The sequence below is a fragment of the Musca autumnalis genome, unplaced genomic scaffold (genome assembly GCF_047663935.1).
Source record: "Musca autumnalis isolate F117 unplaced genomic scaffold, ASM4766393v1 scaffold_5, whole genome shotgun sequence".
Taxonomy (NCBI): Eukaryota; Metazoa; Arthropoda; class Insecta; order Diptera; family Muscidae; genus Musca; species Musca autumnalis.
In genome coordinates, this window is record NW_027412088.1 from 69,512,287 (window position 1) to 69,531,656 (window position 19,370).

At 36.1% G+C, this 19,370-nt stretch overlaps 1 protein-coding gene across 3 annotated transcripts in view; it reads left to right on the forward strand.

Annotated features, from left to right (window-relative positions):
• cv-2 (crosveinless 2-secreting protein) overlaps positions 1–19,370 on the forward strand; it is a 393,914-nt gene that overhangs the window by 364,872 nt on the left and 9,672 nt on the right. For all 3 annotated transcript variants that reach the window (XM_073988356.1, XM_073988357.1, XM_073988358.1), the window contains 3 exons: positions 1,734–1,830; positions 12,721–12,903; positions 19,059–19,271. In XM_073988356.1, the coding sequence (XP_073844457.1) occupies positions 1,734–1,830; positions 12,721–12,903; positions 19,059–19,271 (493 nt within the window). The remainder of the gene's footprint in view (positions 1–1,733; positions 1,831–12,720; positions 12,904–19,058; positions 19,272–19,370) is intronic.

Below are 19,370 nucleotides of genomic sequence, written 5' to 3' on the forward strand. Positions count from 1 at the left end.
AGACTTTTATAGATTTTAAAAATGTATTTTCTTTTGATTTATTGCCCTCGCCGTTTTTCTATATTTTCCAGTTATTTAATCCACTAGATTAACTATATTTAATTATGAAATAAAACATATCCAATCATAATAAATATAAACCATAATTTATTGTCGATTTTTGGCAAGTTGTGGTAAAGTGCCGTGTTTCTTATCAGTTTTCATTGCATATTACTTAAGACATAAAACTAGGCATCTATCAAATTTTATTTATGGGGTTTTTGTGTTTAAAAACGACGACGCCGAAACTCGAGAAAAAAACGTATTTGCAATTTGCATAAATCTTATTAAACGAGGTAACGAAATAAAACTTCGCTCATAGTGATCATGTTTCACATGTAGCAGTTAGCGTTTATTTTCGGCAATAACAAAAAATATTGCAAATGTGAATACTTTTTTTGGTAAATAATATTACTTAACACGGTGGTGGTCAGCTTAAAAGGGAACGAAGAAAATTTGAAAATATTTTTACAAGACTCAAGGGAATATCATTTGTTGCAAATATAAAAATATAAATTAACTAAAGAATGATGAAATTCTTTTCCTTACCATTTGCACTTTAAATAGACTCTATTCCATTCTTATTATAAAATTTCTGCATACCTCTGGAACCCACTGTACCCTCATATCATTATTTGACGCCTTTTGGTGTTGTTAGAAAACGGATTAAAATTTTCAAAATTAAATGAAGTCCGTCCAAGACACCTTTGAAAAAAAGAAAATTTACCGCTTCACCGTTATGTACTTATGTAAATAAATATGTACATTTGAATGTGTGTAACGAACTATTCGGTGGCATGTAGTCATAATAAACAGATAGCAAGCAACAACCTTGTGCCGCACCGCCACATAAGTTAGTTGCTGTAAATGTTAGGTTGCAAAATTTATGAGTTTTATGCTGATTTGTTTAGTTTGTAGAAAAATTAAATTTCAGTAGTTTTATGGGCTATGTTGTGGCAATTGGCGTTGTAAAGCTTAAGTTTTCTTGGTTATTTACACCAAAACAAATTATTGAAATTATGATTTAAAACAGTTTTTGTGGTTATGTTTAAATACATTTTTATGTGGGGTAATAAAAATGTTGCTGTTGTTGTTTTTTTTTTTTTCATTTGCCAAATATATTTTACGTGGGCTATTCACATTATCTCTATAAATTTGGTTTAAATTCAGTGGTTTTTGGTTGAATTTTTTTTGCATAAAGTTTGTGTGTGAAAATGCAATGGCCATTTGTTGATTACAAGCTATCGAAAATAAGTGCACCAAATTCGAAAAACGAAATTAAAAAGAATTTATTTTAGCCCAAAGCCTAACAGTTGGGGTTTTCCGTTATTATTTCGTTATCATCTCGTTGTGTTGAAATTCAAATAACTCTCGTAAGAAATAAATTTCAGAAACTATTTTAGTTGGCAAATAATTAAGAAGTCCCAAGGCTCAACACATGTGTTGTAACAGAAAATGTATACCTTATATATTTTAATTCTCATTATATATACAAAATATTTACATATGGTGTATTGTGGGTCAAAATTTTGCATAACATATGTATGTATTATGTACAGTGGTTGTGAAAATTGTTTTCCTTAAGGGAACCTATCATATTTTTCCTTGACATATCGTCTAGAAGTAATATTTTCACCCATCAGGAAGTTTTGTATAAAATTCTAAATATTTTGTATTTTCTTATTTAATTTCAGAATGGCTTTGTCAAATGTGAAGATAAATGTCCACCCATCGATGATTGTTATTTGTTGGAAAAGAAGACCTCGGACAATTGCTGCCAGAAATGTAAAGGTAAGCCAAGTCTTAAGCAATAACAAGTAAAGAGTTTCATATGGATTCGAATCTACGCTAAAGGAAGACTATAAATACATAGCATAAGATCGGCCCGGCCGAACTCTGAAAATTTTTACGGATTGAGATATTTTCATAAGTTTTTGTTCGATAAAAAACGCTATCAGCTTTCCGATGCATCAAAAACGATAATATTCGATCCAGTAGTTGCAGAGGAATTAAGGGCCAAACTTTAATCTTTGAGTTTTTTCCTGTTTTGCCTCAAAGTATGAGTGTTTTTAAGTCCTACATATGTTCCAATCTATTAAAAACGTTCTAACACCAATAAACAAACCTTAAAAATACAAAAAAAATAAATAAAAACAAATTTAAATATTTTTAAAAAAATTTTCGAAAAATGTTTTTCAAAAAATTTTAAATTTGTTAAAAATTAAGACCTACTCCTTGGGATTTCATAAAACTTATATATTTAAAAAATTAAAAACTACTCCTTGGGATTTCATAAAACTTATATATTTAAAAAATCCATTTCTCGAAAAAAATTCCATTTCTATAATTAATATCCGAAACGGTATGGAAAAAACATGTATGTTTATCCGTCTAATTTCAATATATTTAAAAAAGTTTACCAGAAAAACTTGTCATCTTTAGGAGCACGCCACGCTCTCACCTTTTGACCTATTTTTTTTTTTGTTTCGTTAGTTTCAATATAATTACTATCGAAACCCGTATAGAAATTAACAATCGGTGACGAAAACAAATTTCAAAAGATCTTCGAACAGATCCTACACTGCACTTAAAAAAATGTTGAACTTTTGTGGCGGATGTACCCCAAGGAGAAGACCGATATGGATCATTATACCCTACACCACTATGTGGTAAGGGGTATTATGTGTTAGTGCATTTGTATGTAACATACAAAAGGAAGCGAGATAGACCCATAGTTCCTTCTAGGGATATACATAGAATCACTTTCTGAGTCGATTTATGCATGTCCGTCCGTCCGTCCGTTCGCAACATACAGGTCGCATTTGTTGACCGATCTCGCTGAAAATTGGGGACTACAATTTTTTTTAGCCATAGGAAGAACGCTATTGCTTTTGGGGGAAAACGGTTCAGATTTGGATATAGCTCCCATATATATTTTCGCCCGATTTCACGTATTTGCTGCACCAAACACGCTATATACGTCCGATTTTGATGAAATTTTGAATGTGTGACTGAATTCGGTCTAGAAATAAGTGTGCCGAATTATATCGAAATCGGTCCCGATTTGGATATAGCTCCCATATATATGTTCGCCCGATTTCACGTATTTGCTGCACCAAACACGCTATATACGTCCGATTTCGATGAAATTTGGAATGTGTGACTGAATTCAGTCTAGAAATAAATGAGCTAAATTATATCGAAATCGGTTCAGATTTGGATATAGCTCCCATATATATGTTCGCCCGATTTCACGCATTTGCTGCACCAAACACGCTATATACGTCCGATTTTGATGAAATTTGGAATGTTTGACTGAATTCGGTCTAGAAATAAGTTTGCCAAATTATATCGAAATCGGTTCCGATTTGGATATAGCTCCTATATACTTTTTCGATCGATTTCACGTATTTTCTGTACCAAACACGCTATATATTTCCGATTTCAATGAAATTTGGAATGTGTGACCGAATTCAGTCTAGAAATAAATGTGCCAAATTATATCGAAATCAGTTCAGATTTGGATATAGCACCCATATATATTTTCGGCCGATTTCGTGTATTTTCTGCTCCAAACACGATATATAAGTCCGATTTCAATGATATTTGGAATGTGTGACCGAATTCAGTCTAGAAATAAATGTGCCAAATTATATCGAAATCGGTTAAGATCTGGATATAGCTCCGATTTATATTTTACATATTCACAGTGGTGTAGGGTATCATATAGTCGGCCCCGCCCGACTTTGATCCTTTCCTTACTGGTTTTTGAAGTTAAATTACATTTCGACAAAATATTATGATATCCACAGTTTCCTCCTTTCAAGTGATATCGCGTGTACCATTTTAATGAATTTTTTTTTAACTTTTGAGGGGGAGGTACCGGAAATAGTGTACCGATATGAACCTTATTCGAACATAAACTAAGTGTGGACATAATATTACGAACGCCAAATTTTGAAACGTATCGGCTGATCCGTTCGAAATTATCGTGCGCTCCAGCCAGTACCCATGATGCCAAAGAACTTTTTGGAGCTTTCTGACCATTTTCTCAGGAAGTATGGACATGCTCCTGAAAAAAAAACTTGTATCGTCGTAATGAAGCCGGCGAATACAAATGGTTACAAAGAATATCAAAGCGATTCAAGAACAGGTCTTAAACTCCACTCTTCCAGAATGTCCATATAAAAAAATTCATATATGTATGCCTCGCAGAAATATTACGATGTACATCAACTCGGTTTCTGTCTTCGAGAGTTATCGTATGCACAATTTTACAGAAAAGTTCTGAACTTTTTCTGGGGGAGGTAGCTGAAGGAGTGGACCGATAAGACCCATCTTCGAACTTAAAATAAGTTTAGACAAATTTTGGACTCCAGAAACATCTTTATGCTAGAAAAAGAGAGCAAGTTAAAAGCGAGAACGTACATGAGCCAGAATGAAGTCCGAAAATTCGACCAAAGAGTTAAACATCCTCCTGTAGTGCCGAGCAACAGATAACGATTGCGTGATCAGATTATGGAAAGGACATTTTTTTTCAAATTGTTGCTAAACGGATAAAGGTAGAGCTACAAAGATCACAAAATGACAAGATCCCAAGGAGTTAATTTTCAATCAATTTGTGGGGACTATATCACTTTTGTCAATTATTTATTGGGAGACGTAATAAACGTTATATTTTAAATTTTAGGTTTTTTACGTATAGTTCTCCAAATACATAAAAAAGGGAGGTACAGTTATAAGGGGTATATGCCCGACGTCCAGGTAGTCGCAGCTAATGTGTTGATATGGTCTACTGAACAAAGACTTATAAAAACCAGTAAGGAACGAACCAAAGTTTGCGGGGCCGACTACACCACTCTAAATGTGTAAATAAATATATATAAATCTGAACCGATTTCAATAAAATTTAGCAAAATTATTTCTAGACCGATTTCGGTGACATTTTATAAATGTCATCAAAATTGGACAGACATTACGTGTTTGGGGAATCAAATACATGAAATCGGGTGAACATATATCACGAATATTGTCAATTATTTCATATTCGATTTCAGAAAAAAGGACGAATTTTTTTCGCGCTACATCAACGATTTTTGATATGTAGGTTAAGAAAAAAATTCCCAGTACGAATCTGGTCGCGAGCCAATTTTTGGTTGTTGCGGACAAAAAATATGGCGCTTTTATTTCGCTTTTTAAGAAAGAAAATATTATAACAAGTAAAAAAGCATTAAGTTCGGCCGGGCCGAACTTTTCATACCCTCCACCATAAAATATTCATTCCTGTCCCCAACTTTAAGTGAGTACGTTAAAATGTCAGATAATGTACATAAAATGCTTCATTCGGGAGGCCCTTTTTTATGGTGCCTATATCTAACTGTTGACAATTTTTGGTGGGCTAGAAATTGGGAGGTACTGTTATATAGGGGTTATAATAAAACATGGGCCTATGTTGACAGTTTTTGATGGGAGCCTTTAATGTCAAATAACTCCTAATTCGGTTAAAAAATTTAGCTAGAATCCTCAAAATATCGAAAATCGGTACATAACGTGGGAACTTCAAATGTCATTAACAGCTAGTTCGGAGGTATCTGGGCTATACGAAAATATGAACTTAAATGAACAATTTTTGTTGCAGAATTTTTGTTGACTTTTAAATTTCAAATTACAGAAAGTTCGTCCAAAAAATAAAGCTAAGTTACGGAAAATCGGGAGGTTTGTTTTGGGGCTATACAAAACCATGGACCTACGTTCGGTTAAACATTTTAAGTAAAATCCTCAAAGAACCGAAAATAGGGAAGTATCGTTATATTGGGGCTATGTTGAAAATTGTTGATGCAGATGTGTGGTGACCACTACAACCTTCAAATGTCAAATTACAGTTAGTTCTGTTAAAAATTGTAGCTAAAATTGCCAAATTACTGAAAATTGGGAGGTACCGTTACATGGGAGCTATATCCGAACATGGACCTATGTTGACAATTTTTGATGGAGAGGTGTTGTGACCACTAAGAACTTCAAATGTCAAATTACTGCTTGTTCGGTTTAATATTGTAGCTAAAATCATCAAATTACTGAAAATCGGGAGGTACCGTTATATGGGGGCTTTCTTGACAATTTTTGGTGGAGAGGTGTGGTGACCACTAAGAATTTCAAATGTCAAATCTTCAAATTACAGATAATTCGGTTAAAACTTGTTGGTAAAATTCTCAAAATACCTGAAATCGGGCGGTAACGTTATATGGGGGCTATTCCAAAACATGGACCTATGTCCACTAGTTATATAAGTTTATTGACATTTAAGAACCCTAAATGTCAATTGATAGCTAAATCGGTCTGAAAATGTAGATAAAAACGTCAAAATGCCGTAAATCGGGGGTACCGTTATATGGGGGCTATACCAAAACGTGGACCTAGGTCCACAACTTTTGTTATATAAGTTTATTGATACTTAAGAACCCTAAATTTCAAATTATAGCTAAATCGGTCTAAAAATGTAGCTAAAAACGTCAAAATACCGCAAATCGGGGGGTACAGTTATATGGGGGCTATACCAAAACGTGGACCTATGTCCACAAGTTTTGTTGGATATGTTTGTTGACACTTAAGAACCCTAAATGTCAAATTATAGCTAAATCGGTCTGAAAATGTAGCTAAACCCGTCAAAATACCGTAAATCGGGGGGTACCGTTATATGGGGGCTATACCAATACGTGGACCTATGTCCACAACTTTTGTTATATAAGTTTATTGACTTTTAAGAACCCCAAATGTCAAATTATATCTACATCGGTCTGAAAATGTAGCTAAAAACGTCAAAATACCGCAAATAGGGGGGTACCGTTATATGGGGGCTATACCAAAACGTGGACCTATGTCCACAAGTTTTGTTGTATATGTTTGTGGACACTTAAGAACCCTAAACGTCAAATTATAGCTAAATCGGTCTGAAAATGTAGCTAAACCCGTCAAAATACCGTAAATCGGGGGGTACCGTTATATGGGGGCTATACCAATACGTGGACCTATGTCCACAACTTTTGTTATATAAGTTTATTGACTTTTAAGAACCCCAAATGTCAAATTATATCTACATCGGTCTGAAAATGTAGCTAAAAACGTCAAAATACCGCAAATCGGGGGGTACCGTTATATGGGGGCTATACCAAAACGTGGACCTATGTCCACAAGTTTTGTTATATAAGTTTATTGACTTTTAAGAACCCCAAATGTCAAATTATATCTACATCGGTCTGAAAATGTAGCTAAAAACGTCAAAATACCGTAAATCGGGGGGTACCGTTATATGGGGGCTATACCAAAACGTGGACCGATATAGCCCATCATCGAACTTGACCTGCCTGCAAACAAAAGACGCATTTTCTCAAAATTTCAGCGTCCTATCTCTATTTTTGTGGATGCTAGAGTGATTACCACAGACGGACGGACGGACGGACGGACGGACGTGCTCAGATCGACTTAGAATTTTACCCTGATCAAGAATATATATACTTTATAGGGTCGCAAATGAGTATTTCAATGCGTTACAAACGGAAAAACAAACTTAATATACCCTCCATACTATGGTGGAGGGTATAAAACGCTAATTATTTTAATGAGCACAATTGTTACAAAAAAGTTCTCTCGAAGTGATTTAAGCGAGTAGATTGCATAATACCTGCAAAATGTTACACAGAATTCGCGGAATGTACAAAAAAATGAAAAATTATTGAATATAAGTCAACTTTTTTCAAAATTAAGGCCCATTTAGTAGTCATAAAATTACATAAACATTTGTTGTGGATCAAAACTTCACGGCGAATCAAATGAGACTACAATCATACAGATTGGTGTTATAGTTTCGATGTTACAGCCAAAATAAGTACATATTTTGGTCAAAAAAATTTTTTTTTGTTTGAAAAAATATTTTTCACATTCATTATGTAGTAGAAAATATTGTAAAAATCTGTAGGAAAACTTCCTTCATTTTCCTTAAATCTCCCAATAAAATAGACGGATTTTGCTTTATTGACATTCATATTAAAGCTTTCCCATTAGGGAAGGTAATTGGGTTGATGAGGATATATCTCAAAGCATCTGAAATGGAAATAGAAGTCAAATAACCCATTTTAATTTATATGCATTTTAAAATACGTGTAAATAGCGTAATTATCAAAATCATTTTGTCTGCATGTGATTTTCATGTACAGCAAGGCCATATCTATTAAGTTGTATATATTTTTCGAAATATAATTTGGATTCTAAGATGTAGCATCGGCTGCATCTTAGCATTAAAAAACCTATAAAATATCGCTAATTTGCAAAAAGTGCATACAATTTTTGTCCGCATCCGATTTCAGTGTCCACCATGAAAAATCTACATCTATATATATCTATTTGAAGATGGTCAATTAAGAACCGTGGATGTAGCATCACACACTATTTTTTGGGATAAAATGAATGTAGCTCCCTTATCAGTGAAGTTTTCAAATCTGTGTTTCCGCTAAAACGAAGATGCTGCACTAGTTTTTTCTTTGCAGTGGAATCGCAAGTACTACAATCCTATACATGATTTTTTGAAAAACCTGTTTGCGGAATGAAATTAGAAGAAAATTTCAAAAAACACTGTAAATCTGGCTTCAAAATGCCAGCATCATTTAATGGTAGAAGCAGTTCAAATTTTGAAAAGTAATACATTAGTGAGATGATCCTTATTTAGTTTGCTTCCACTTTTACTTTGACAGAAAAATCGAGAGAAGTGTGGTTTACTCACAAATCGAGAGAAAACAAAAAGAGACATGTTGGCTTCAACCCATTTTTGCCCATTTTTTAACATAAACAAAGCCACAGCTTCCACGCAAATTATCTTTTAAGGCCAATATTTTTTGCCACGTCCAAAAACATTTCATTTTATCCAAAAATATTTAATTTGTATAATATACAATCACAAGTCGCGTGTTCTAAAAGGGTAAACATTGGCTTCAGCTATGTTAAATTTTCAAAAATATTGGTGGTATGTATATGAGAGCTACATTTAATTATAAACCTATCTCAAATAATTTGGCAATCTTTTATCTAGAGCGAATTTCGCCACACATTTTAAATTTCATCAAATTTGGACTTACGTAGCGTAATTGGTGCATAAATTACACGAAATCGGGTGAAAGTATAATGGGATCTATATATAAATCTGAACCGATTTAAATATAATTTTGTTAAGTTATGTCTAGACCCATTTACAACACATATTCCAAACCCTATCAATATTGGACAGATATTGCGTGTTTGGTGTATGAAATACCTGAAATCGGACAAAAATTTATATGGTAGATATATCTATTTTCAAAAGGAAGAGGATAACAAATGTGACCTGTACTATGATTATAAAAATACATGGCCAGATGGACGGACATATATAAATCGACTCAGAATGTGATGCTGTGTAGATTATCTAAAGTAAACATGACCCATTTCGTTTACTTTTTGAACTTTATCAACTTGTCGCCTTCGGTCTTGAGCAGTTCACTGGTATTGGATTCTGCTGCTTTATTTTTGTTCAGTCGACCTACTTGTCGTGGCTGAATGATATATTTTCCATAGGATCTTCTGGGATTGGTTCTGTGCCATTTTAATAACACTGTGCAACATTTTTAAAGTAATCTTGTGCAAACAATTTGAACTGAGGACTTTCTGAAAGTACAGACACAAACGATAAAAACCCTAGTTGAGTTTTGTTGTGTCAGATCTACCTTGGATTTTATGACCCAATATAAATATGATTAAATATTGACTTTTTAAAGCAATTCGGGGCTATAGCTCTGAAACCAATGCGAATCTTCTTCTGACCTCAGAAGCAAATTTGTAGATAAGCGCACGAATAAAATATTTGGAGAAATACCGAACTCGAATAACAGCATTTATTGCCTCAAATTTTAAAATATATCAAAAAATTCCATAATTTGCATATATTTTGCACCATATCTCCAAAACTGTTATATTTTCTTAATGTTTTCTTTTGGAAAAATATTCCCTGAAATTTAGTACATAACTCTTCAGATCATGTCACTGTTTCAAAATGCCTCTATCACGTTGTTTTCAGTATATTTTCAACGATGATTTAATAAATATGTCAATAATGTGGTGAAATCCGAAATGCGAGAATAAACTGTTTTTTGGTTTTCAAGGACGTGGCACAGTGGTCGAAATCACTGATCTAGCGGCGCGAAATTAATAACTTGGAAACGAATGGAGATATCGTTCTGAAATTTTGCACAAACTCCGTCCGTGTCCGTGGGTAATAATGGACTAAATATGAACAACATCATCTAATATTTTGGTATAGCCCCCGTATAACGGTACCTCCTGATCTTCGGTATTTTGAGGATTTAAGCCACCCTTTCCTTCCAAATTAGTTGTAATTTGGTACTTAGGGTTTCTAGTGATCACTAAACCTTTCCAACAAAAATTGTGGACATAGGCTCACTTTTGGGTATAGGTCCCTTTTAAGGTACCTCCCGATTATGCTTAATTTGGTATTTGGGGTTCCCAGTAGACACAAACATTCTCCACCAAAAATTGTGGACGTAGGTCTGCGTTTTGATATTGTCCCCATATAACGGTACCTCCCAATATTCGGCATTGTTGGCATAGGAGGTTCTCGTTGGTTATACATCTTCTCCACTCAAAAATTGTGAACATAGATCTACATTTTGATATAGCCCCCATATAACTGTACCGACAGATTTTGGGTATTTTGAAGATTTAAGCTATTTTTCATGACCATTTACCAGCAAGATTTGCCACTATTTGCAGCTGAATTGCGGTTATTCGGAATCTAGGAAGTCCTATTTAATTAGTAGAAAAATTGGACTGAACCTCAGTGGACCTTGTTAGTTACGCTCCATTCAACAAAAGTATATTGCACTAAAAACATAAAAAAATAATAATTTTTGAAAATTTATTGCTGCATAACTATGTAACTTCAGGCACCAAATTTTTTTTTTAAATTTAACTTACGCCCTCCCCTATCAATAAAAAATAAACTTTGTTTAGTTTTTACAACGAATTTATTAAACAATTAAACAAATATGAAATCAGGTTTTTAGCAACAATTTTGTTAAAATCTGGTGCATCAAAATTTCTTGCACTTGACAGTTAATAACTGAGTGAATATTTACAACAACAAAAAAGTGAAAACAAAATTTTTGTCAGCAGAGTGTCTGTAATCGATACAATGAAAAACATTTCGCAATTTTATACTTTGATTTTTTGAGTTTCGCGCCGCTAGATCAATGGTTTCGACCAGTGTGCGTGGGTTCAAACCCCAGCCTGGCTCAGCTCGCTTCCAAAGAGAAATTAATTAAAAATTAATACTTAAAATGATCTTCGCCAAAAAGGCAATATCTATATATATAAAAATGGTGTAAAAAATGTATTTCTGTAAAATTTTTTGTCAGTTATTCGTATTTTCGAGGAGAAGGTCTTTACGGAAGAAAATTTTGGAAAATCTCTCTGGAAATGTCGGAAAATTGGAAAAATCGAAAATTGAGTTTTTGTATGAAATTTTATTCCTTAATAGCGAGACGAAGTTCGCCGGGTCCGCTAGTTTTTAAATTAAAATAAAATCAGCTGAGCCAGGCTGGGGTTTGAACCCACGTTCACGTACTTTCAAAGGCAGCGCTAGGCGTTTGTCATGAAAGCACAACTAAAGGGGAAAATCCCCATTGTTGTTGTAAAAAACAAAACGAAAATGCATTTGAAAGAGGAAAAGTTCGAGGACAGCGAAGCCGCTCCACATCCGATATGTCTGAAGAGCCTTTACCGAAGGCGAAACATGCATGTCACATAGTGGTGGGTGTGTGGGTTCGAATCGTCGGTTTTCCTTTTTCACTCGCATTATGATCATTAAGCTCGATTACAAAGAGAAATTAATTACAATTCTTATAATTTTTGTAAAAAACAAAACAAACTGTTGTAAAAACAAACAAAATATGCATTTGAAAGAGGAAAAGTTCGAGGACAGCGAAGCCGCTCCACATCCGATATGTCTGAAAAGCCTTTACCGAAGGCGTAACATGCATGTCAGATAGTGGTGGGTGGGAGGATTCGAATCGTCAGCTTTCTGTAATTAACCATAGTTTTCGGTTAGATTGCGACTAAAAAAGTAGTCGTAAAAGTCTACCGATAAAATGAGTTCTGTCAACTTTTATTTTAACTTTTCGTTCCATAGTTATGGCTCTAATTTTACCGAATTGTGTCGGTAATTCAAAAAATTAGTTAAAAAATCGAACTACTGATTAGGGATAGGTAAGACGACATTCGATTAATCAATAAGTTTTATAAATCAAAATAATTGTGATTATTAAAATGAAACCCGATGAATAGTGTTTATTTTCGAAATTGTGAATGAAAAAATGTCGAACGAAAATAAAAAACCAAACTCATAGATTGATTAATTTTCTACACACTTATCAAGCACACACGTACAATAGGATTTATCTGCTGGGCTAGCATACTTGATGGTGAGCTGGCCACTTTACAAGAATATTGTTGCCCTATGTCGAAGGTTTGTCTCCTTTATAGACTTACCTTCCTTTTGAAAATAATAATAAAATTAATTACCAACTCCATCAAAAAAAATTATATTAATAACATACATTTCTTTAATTTTATCCATTTAAGGTTGCATGTTCCTTGGAAAGCCATATCCGAGTGGTGCTGAATGGACTGATCCCATGAATCCTTGTAAATCATACAAATGTGTTGGCACTGTTGTAACGGCAACAGAAATGAAATGCTACACACAGTGTGATGACAGTCAATTGATAAAACCAAGACCAGGAGAATGTTGTCCATCGTGTCAAGGTAAGTTCAACAAAATGTGTAACACTTAAAAATAAACATGAAATAATGTCATAAAAAAACTTTTACTCAAAAAAAGCTAATTACTTTATTTTCGTCATAATTTTATTGTGTCGAATATTATCACCAAATAAATCAAATGTCAAAGTTGTTAACAAGGATATAACCATAATTATCTAACTTCTGCTTAACTTTTTATAAAGTTCTTGCCGGCGAAGTAGCTCTGAACAAAACAGGACACATTAAATTTTGTATTTTTTTTTTTTTTTTTTTTTTTTTTTTTTGATAACCATACAAACATAAGTAACATTGTTTATACAAGTTCTATACAATAACAACAAATTCCCAAACATTTGTTTCCTTCCATCCTCCATTCATGATCATGTCCATTCAAACCATTAACAAAACCGCAAAAATCTTTGTGTGGTCTTTAATGACATTGTTTCTGGGTTTTTTGCTGATGTCGCTTGTACGCCTGCATTTAAACTACCTAAACAAAAAGCAATAAACAAAACAGAAACAAACAATGAACACTGAAAACGTGATTTCACTATTGAAATAAATGTTTGATGTTAAGAAGACACTCTATATGAAATAATGGTGGCATTGTTGATTGCACAGAAAGTTCAGCAACACCGATTCTTTTCGTCAGTCACATCTATGACGAAATGCTGGTCGTATTGCGGGTGTAACCATAAAAATTGAACATAAACCTTACTCGAATCTATTCGAACACCGACTAAGCGAATAAAAAATCTCTTGTACTACGGAGGACAAGTGTTGTAATGTGTTTTTTTTTCGATAAAGGCCGCCAAAAGGACCCACTAACATTAGGGTTTCTTACGAAATACCTTTTAAATCTGTTAATAGAAGACATTTAAGGGCTTCTTACATTATGCAACAGGGCTTATTGCACTTTGATTTTTTTTTAACAATTTGTATTCGGTGCCTGCATTACGAAGGTATAAGTTTTTTAGTGGGCAAGTCCATGTTTCTTGATATAGTGGTTCAAAACCTCTATACAATGATCAACTGAAATGACTGATGTGCGCGATATAAAATCCTTCATGTACTTCCACCGCAACACTTTTGCGCTTCAATCCAACTATACATGCATATACACATCCGTAACAAAGGGCCACATAATCTGGAAACCTGCTTATTATATAATTATTGAGGAAACGGATTTCGGTTGCTTAGCCGGTATTCGATTCGATATTGTCAATAGATGAAAGTTTCAATTCACACTGACTGAGGGTATATCCCTGTAGGCAAAGCCGACCTTTACTTTTGTACTTATTTTTCTTAATCCCTCTCTGGGTCTATTTTCAGTTCTAAGAATGTCGCCGATTCAATGGGTTGTAGCAACAAAGCTACTGGAGTTAGGTGAGTAGGGCAGTTCAAAAGGTGCAGTGTGTCATGCAGGCCTATGGCGCATGCTGTGCATATGTTTTGAACGGCGACATTAATCGGTAGCACCACCGTCCTGGCAGCTGACGGTCCTCAGTTGCGATAGATGGGGAATATTCCCCGAGGACCCCATTAAGACGATAGTTGTTTAAGGCATCTGCGACTGTATCTGTATGAATGCTATTTAAACCCGCTTGATAGGGCTGGTGATCTAGGGGTACTCTCTTGTAACGCTAAACCTGTCTTTTTAGATCATGAAGATCACTCCTCATATTGCTGGGTGGGGCAACGTGATCAATTCATTGTGTTGCTATACTCAAAGAATCTTTGAAGACATGAGGGCGGCATTCTGACATTCTGAATATTTCTCCATCGCGACCTATAGCGTTATATGTGAACAACAAAGTTTCTTAATCTTTACCCCAAGTGCTGCCAACTAAGGACCTGAGCACCTTGTTCCTACATCTCAACTTGTCGCAGATAGCTGTGGCATGCGTGGACAAGGTGAAAATGCTGTCGAATGTGACCCCTAGAATCTTGGGGTAGTTGGTGGTAAGAATTCTGCTGCCACCGACCATGACATTCAACTCAGAGCTCACCTCTGCCATCCATGTGGACTGCAGAGTAGATTTATTGGCGGATGGAAAAACTCGCGTGGAAAAATGTGGTAAAATCAGTCAAGTGGACGGTCGGCCTTACACAAATGACATCAGGGAAGGTACCCCACGCCAAGAGGGGGTAGAATATAGGATAGGTAGAGGTTAAACAGTTCAGGAGATATGAACCTATTTTGTAGATCTCAATGTTCATCCGCATACGTTACGATCTCTATGTCATTTGAGGGGAGTAGAATACAGAACAGGTATAGGTTAAACAGTTGCGCAGATATTACCCCACCTTGGGAAACGTGGCTGTGTCACTCTATGCAGATTTGACTTATTGTTCCTAAATTACACGTACGACTGGCGTCCAAAATACAATTGATTATCTAACGTTTCAAGCTTGGTCGGAGCGATGTCTGCACAATGTCCTCAAACATGTGGAGTGCTTGACAGTATCAGTGGCTTTTGATACGTCAAGTGCCACCACCATTGTTCCTTCGAAAGGCTTGTGCCTCTGGTTGAATCCTCGACTAATATGTGTGGAGAAAGAAAGCTATTTCTGATGCTGGGTGACAGTAAATCCTTCAGAGTTTTTGCTACAGCCAACAAAACCAAAAGGTGATAAGATCAGTCGAATAGGACTACTACGCCAAGATCGTACAATCATCCGCATTCGTTACGATCTCAATGACGTCTGTAGGGGCTTGGACTTCTTGTTCCACACATATAATATAATTGGTTATCCAACGTTTCAAACTGAGAGTCCTCAAACAGCGTGGATTCCTTGAGATTATCAAAGTCTTTTGATAAGTCGAACGCCCCCATGATTGTTCTATCGCACGACTTGCTCTGGTGGAGTCCTCGATTTATATGTGTGCAGATATTGTGAACCCCTGCTTATGATCGGCAACGGGATAGCTATTCCTGACGCTGGGAGAAGTATGGCATCAAGAGTCTTTGCTACTGGCGACAAGGGCGAACTCGGTCTATACAATTCACCTTTGCTGGCATCCTTCCTTGCCCAGATTCCGTAGCGGGTCCATCCTGCCCATTTTCCAGCTAGCCACATGTTGGCTGGCTAGCAACCGGTTCATCCAGCTCTTTCAGCATTACCATGAAAAATTCCATCAGCGCCCATCGCTTTGGATAATTTAGTGTTCTTGGTGGGAAGAGATCCTCCTTGGTAGGAAGAGATCTAATGCGACCTAGTACTCTGCTCTTCGCCCTGCCACTCCAATGGTTCCCGGCAAACTGTCGATTAAAATCATTTGCACATCTCTTCAGATTAGTCAGCGTAACGTCGCCAAATGCGACTGAGGTCTTATCTTCCTTTTTCCAGGGCTCGAAAGTGATTTAACTGTTGCCCACAATTCACTTATTCCGGCTCCAATGTTGCAACTCTTCAGATAATTTAGCCACTTGTTCCGTTAATGCTCATGGACGAAACTGTTAACTTTCAGTGCCGGCTCCTTGACTCTGGGGTCATTGAGATTGGCGCGACGAAATTCACCACGATCATTTGCTAATACCGTCACCTCTGCTGAGCAATTTGGTGTCACTTCGGATATTCGACTAATAGGTATGTTGCGAGTATCTGCAGCTGTAATGATGTGTGATGAATGCCGAAAGTCCTTTCTGTTACCCGAACATCATAAGGGTTGGGTAGATCTCTGAATCGGTGATTAGTGAACTTTCCCAATCTAGGTCAATTAGTTTTCCCTTGATTGATATGTTCCCACAACATCCCCGAAGGGCCAAGGAAGACTTATCTCAAATCAATGAGTGTACGCCGATTCATATTGTTTCAATGATATGTGACCTACTTATTATTGCCCAGCCCGAACGGCATAGAGAAGTTTTTCTTGGATGAAATATTCAGGATATGTGAATCAGCATTACAGTAAGGGGATCTGCTACCACCGAAAATTTTGATGTTCTGTTCTGCAATTCTCTAACTCATTTTTGAAGTTACCGACAAAAATCTGCAAAAGTGTGAATGAAAAGTCCAAATAAACGTTTACAACACTCTTGTTATCGGTAGGACTATACGAATATTATTTGTTGGCCGCTACGATTAACTTACCGAAAAATATCGTTAATCATCGAAATTATAAACAGTTTAATTTTAACGATTTTCGTTAGTAACTGAAAAAATGAGTTAGAGAATCGCACTACTGGTCAGGGATTGAACCCCAGGCATTCTGAGTGCAAGGCGGACGGGCTTACCACTGCACCACGGTGGCTCACCAAGCCAGGTGACACGATGGTTATATGTAGTGAACCGTGACACTTTGCGCTTATTCTGGTAGGGGAGTCCTCATTGATCTTGCAAAACGTAGAGCTATCAATCTATCATTTTTTTTAAATTACCGCCACAATGGGTTTAGTTTTAGGTTTTAGGGTTTAGTTTAGGGTTCCACTCGGAGACCAAAGGTCCATTGTGCTCATCCTATAAGTAGAAAAAAAAGATAGAAATAAAAGGTCTGTTAAAAGTTAAAAAAAAAAGTTTTTTTTTAAGCTTAAAGCCATTTAAGACTTCTTGAGAAAAGAACAATCACTGATGGGTCCAAGCTAGATAGGTCTGAGGCAGAAGAGAACTCATAGTAGCCGAAAAGTCTGTGTTGTTTTACATTGGGCAATGACATAGTAGGTGCTCAATCGTTTCCGTCTCCTCCTCATACTCGCATAGCCTGCAGTAATCGACACTACTGTCCCACAGACCAGTTCTGGATCTTATGTGGCAGTGCCGCGTCATGACCCCTACAGAAATTCTGATCTCAGCCTTGTTAAGGTGTAGCAGGGAAGAAATTGTACGACTCGATATAACAGGCCAGAAAAATTTCGAGATCTTGCATCCGGGCTCGTTCTGTCACTTGCGAGCAAATAGATATCTGTAGAAGTTGTCCAGGTTATTGGTGAAGTGACACAGTGGGGTATGCACAGCTTCCTCAGTTTCAATATTTGGAGGCCAGCTCATCGTCAATTTCATTTCCAATTATGTCACAGTGTCCCGGTACCCAGCAGAAAGTGATTTCATTCGTCATCCTACCTAACAATCCTCTACACGTGTTATCAATCTTGGACTTGATAGAGCAGGATTTGAGTCCGTGGAGTGTCTCCTGGCTATCCACAAAAACCACTATCGGTCTCTCAGAATCACGCAAGTTGGCCTAAAACAGTTCTAGGGTCTTCACAATGGTAATACCTTCGCTTGGGAGACGCTACAGAACTGATTCAACTTATAAGACCGGCTTACATCGAGCTCATCGCAGAAGAGTCCGGCTCCTGTGCCCTCTTCCGTTTTGGATCCACCTATATAGATGGCCAAGCTTTGTGGAATGGTCTTCCATGAGTCCAGTCACTCCTAGTTGGAATCAATATCCTAGCCGTTTTGAAATTCATTATTGGTGAGAGGTAATCACTTACAGGCAGCCTCATTTGTGAAGTACAGAAGCGTGTCCCGAACGCGACTCACTCCAACATTTTATCTCCCTGAGCCTTAAAGCGCTTTTGGCTGCGATGTTTTCAGCTCCTTTGGCAGATAGCAGGCCAGATGTTATAAGAGTCCCAAACTGTTATTTATAATAATTTTTGAACTTTTGTATGGGAAGTCCCGTGATGATTGCACCTATGTTCTTCTTATTCGAACTTTATGTAAGTTTGGAATAAATATTAAAATGATGCCATTCGATGCCACTGCATACTGCCTTTGAGTGTTATTGAGCTATGAGTCATTTTATTCAGAGATGTTGGGCTATTATCTCAGAAAGTAGAGTAAAAAATCGACCCTAAGTTGTCTTAAACCGTATGAAGGATGTTACCGAAGTTTAAACCATTAAGCTGACGGTATAAAAGTCTCAATCATTAACATACGACTGAAGTCATAGTAGGTGAACCCAATAGTCGACTTGCTCCGCTTTCACTCACACCGCATTTTGTACAACAGACTCTGGAAACATGCTACTCGTGTTGTTTTAAATTGTCCCCCATTAAATACCCATAATTAACTTACAAAGCAACATGTTATAACATGTCCACACTTGGTGGACATGTTTAAACATGATGATTCTGCAATTCTTTGTTTATTTATTTCAGAAGTTAATCGTAATTTTTATTACTTCTTTGTTTTCATTTCTTCTCTTGAAGGTTGCAAAATAAATGGACAAATCGTTTTGGAAGGCCAAGAGGTTGTCGGCTCAATCGATGATCGTTGTTTGGTCTGTCAATGTAAGGATAATCAGCTAACATGTGCCAAGAAAACATGTCCAGTGCTACAGTGTCCGGTATCGAAACAAAAACTTTTACCCAATGAATGCTGTCCGAAGTGTATAGAGCGTAGGGATTTTATGCCGTTAACGGGTAAGTTGAAAAATGGTTTTAGTTAAGTTTTTTTTAAGGTAGATATATAAGGAAAACAATTCTCATTAACCTTGATTTATTGTTGTGCCTTTTCTTCTC